This window comes from Geospiza fortis, unplaced genomic scaffold (assembly GCF_000277835.1).
Source record: "Geospiza fortis unplaced genomic scaffold, GeoFor_1.0 scaffold439, whole genome shotgun sequence".
NCBI lineage: Eukaryota > Metazoa > Chordata > Aves > Passeriformes > Thraupidae > Geospiza > Geospiza fortis.
This window is the reverse complement of record NW_005054618.1, coordinates 108,689-112,067: the sequence shown is the minus strand read 5'-3', so window position 1 is coordinate 112,067 and position 3,379 is coordinate 108,689. Positions and strand designations below refer to the sequence as shown.

Sequence of the window (3,379 nt, the reverse complement as noted above, 5' to 3'; positions counted from 1 at the left end):
AAAAGGGAATTAAAACCCCATAAAGTCTGGAATTTTAAATGGATCCAGTTTTGCTGCTCCACGCTTGGTCCTGGTGAACTGTTTACATTCAGTGTTCCCAATGGTTGATTTCCCACCAGGATGGAGCTGAGAGACATTGAGCTTTTGCACCTTTTGTCTTGAATTCCTCCCTCAGTTTCCTGATTTTATTGGGTGGTGTTGGGGCAGGGGTGCAGCCCTGCCTGAGGAGGGCCAGGATGCTCCACATGCTCCTGCTGAGTTGATGGAGTTGGAGTTGCCCTGGGAGAGGCTGTGAGCAGCAAGAGAGAGGAGGCTCTGGGGGGGTTTTATGACTTTCCCCTTATTTTGGATGGACATTTGGTGTGAAAGGTCTGAATTCCTGTTAAGAAGGATTTGCAGGCTGCCAGGAAGGACTAAACCCAGCTTTGCCCCATTCCCAAGGGTGGAACTGGGCAGATTGCTCTGCCTGGAAGGCTCAGGGTTGGTGTCAGCGTTGGGTGGATCTGTTGGCACTTTGCAGTGGGGTTTTCACTGGGTTCCCATGGGTGTGTGACCGTGGAATTCTGTTTGCATGAAGCTCCAGCTCCTCCTGCTCCCAGTGAGGTGTGACTGCAGCACAGAGATCGCTCCTCACTCCCATCAGGAACATTCCTGTGCTCAGACCCTGTGCAGATGTGGGGGAATATTTGTTAAACATTTGCTGAAAAGCCTGCAAAGAGCTGTTGGGATCACAGCAACAGCTGGGTTTAGTCCTAAATACAGGTTTTCCACACATTTCTGGTTGGAATGTGCCAGGAACACTCACCTTGGATCACCCCCATGCCCTCCTGGGGGGTTTGGGGTGTGCTCAGTGCCTGCTCCATGGCTGGGGGATGGATTTGTGGATCTCCTGAGGCTTGGATTTCCTCCCTGGGCTCATATTTCCCACCTGTTCTGGAAGGAGGGAAGAGCAGAGAGCGTTTCCCTTCCACAGGGAAAGGAAATAATCAATAAATCTGGGGTGGGGACATCTCTCTGTCCAATCCCTCAATAAATCCCTAACAATCCTTCACCACCTCATTGGACCCAGAGTTTTCCATCTGTGTTTTCCCTGGCATTTTTGTGCACGAGGGAGTTTGGAATGCAGTGGAAGAGGGGGTGGGATGTGCTGCTTGTTCCCTCCCCAAAGCTCTGCTGAGTTTTCATTTGCATTGGAATCCCACACCCACCTGGAGGAAGCTTCACCCGTTATCTCATCCTGGAGCTGCTCCTTGCAACTCCAGGGATTAGAGGATCCAAAAGTGCAGCTCCTAATTAGGGATGTTCCCTAAATTAGTGGAGTAAGAGCAGGAATTGCTGCCAAATCCTGCTCCAGGAATGTGCTGGGCTTTGGCATCACTTCTTCTGGGAGGAGGAATTTAACAACTCCATTGTGGGAAAGGTGTTTCTCCAGCAAAGCCAAGAAATTCCAGGTTAAATTCTGGATGCTTGTGGGGAGTTGTGCTGTTAGGGAATTCCATCCACCTTTAAGGATAATCTTGGAAAAAAATATTTCAAGGTACCAGGGGTGGGGTTTGCCTGTCTGTGGGGATAATCCTGAAAAAGAGACTTTATTTTTCAAGCACCAAGAAAACAACCAGGTTTGTTCGTATTCCGCACAATCCTGAAATTTGCTCTTATACCTCATACACCAGCACCACCCTCTCCCAGCCTTACCAGATTCTCAGCCCAGCATAAATTCTCTTCCCATTCTTTCCTGTTCCTTGATGGCAGAGTTTTTCTCCCAGCCTTTAACAAGTGCAAATTCCATGGAGCACTTTGCCCATCTGGACTCCCACGGATGAGGCTGCTCTTCCTTTCCCTCTCTGCCCTGCGGAATGCAGAAAATCAGGATTTGAAGGCATGGCAGGAGCACACGCCTTCAGAACCCAACAAAATCCAGATTTACAGAATAAATCTGTGGTTTTGGTCCCCTCTGGGAGGGAGCTGTGGAGTCAAAGGAGCTCTGGAGTGGAAAGGAGCTCTGTCTGGACATTGATTTGTCTGCCAGAGCAATTGTGATTATTTAGTTTGGATTTTTGTCTGAAAGGGGCTTTTTAAAATGTATTTTCCTTAGAACACATGTCCTAATTCCAGCATTTTATCCTTAATTCCCTTTCCCTGCCTCGCAGCTGGGCTGCTTGGAGTGGGATGGGGCAGGGATTTGCTCCCTGTAAATGCACAAGAGAAACTTCCTGCTTTCTCATTGCTCCCAAATATTCATTTATTATATGAATATATAAGAAATAATAATTATATATAATATGAACATATAAAAAATTATATTTATTCCTAATTTGGAAAGAAAATCCCACCTTTGATAGATGAGAATTGGTTTCGCTCATGAATTTTCCCGATTTTTCCGTTGTTGGTTACAGCAGAGTGTTGTGCTCCCAAGGAATGAACCTGGAGCACATTTAATTTTTGGGAGAAGGTTCATTAATTCCTCAGCTGATTCCCAGCTGGGGATGTGCAATCCAGGGGTGCTCTTGGTGCTCTCCATCCCCAGGTTGATGCCCAGGAGCCGATCGGGTGCCGCTGACCCCTCTGGCCTTGGCTATGGACATCGTCCTGTCCGACTTTGTTCGCTCAACGGGGGCAGAGCCAGGGCTGGCCAGAGACCTCCTTGAAGGTATGGAAAACTGGGAATCATCATGGAAATGCCCAGGGTGGCAGGAAAAAGCTGAGGGAGATGGGGGCTGGAATAGTTTCCAGCAAAGATATTTAGGAATTACCTCAGTTTCTGTGGTGGGTGAGGGTGAGTGGTGCTGCTCCACCTGGAATGGGGGAAATGGGAATAATTCTGGGAAAAAATGGGGAAAATTCCTCAGCTTCCACCAGCTGGAATGGGGAAAATGGGGAATATTCCTCAGCTTCCACACCTGGAATGGGGAAAATGGGGAAAATTCCTCAGCTTCCACACCTGGAATGGAGAAAAATGGGGAAAAATGGGGGAAATTCCTCAGCTTCTGCACCTGGAATAGGGAATATGGGAATAATTCTGGGAAAAATAGGAATAATTCTGGGAAAAATGGGAATAATTCTGGGAAAAATGGGAATAATTCGCGGTGCATGGGAACACGGGGTTCCCCTTCTGCACCAGCTCCTCAGCTTCCACCGCCTGGAATGGGGAAAAATGGGAATAATTCCAGGAAAAAATGGGGAAAATTCCTCAGCTCCCACAACTGGAATGTGGAAAATGGGAAAAATGGAGTCTCCACCTCCCCGTGCAGGCAAGAACTGGGACCTGAGCGCGGCGCTGAGCGACTTCGAGCAGCTGCGGCAGGTGCACGCCGGGAACCTCCCGCACTCCTTCAACGAGGGCCGGGGCTCGCGGCCCCCCGAGAGGGAGGCCAGGGAG

General features: G+C 48.9%; 1 protein-coding gene across 1 annotated transcript in view; it reads left to right on the top strand.

The window, feature by feature from the left end:
• The first annotated feature begins 2,515 nt into the window (after positions 1–2,515).
• The window catches only part of OTUD7B (OTU deubiquitinase 7B), a 33,274-nt gene continuing 32,410 nt past the window's right edge, over positions 2,516–3,379 (top strand). Inside the window, exons 1-2 of the mRNA XM_031064702.1 lie at positions 2,516–2,650; positions 3,252–3,374. Coding sequence (XP_030920562.1) covers positions 2,578–2,650; positions 3,252–3,374 — 196 coding nt within the window. The 5' untranslated portion in view covers positions 2,516–2,577. The remainder of the gene's footprint in view (positions 2,651–3,251; positions 3,375–3,379) is intronic.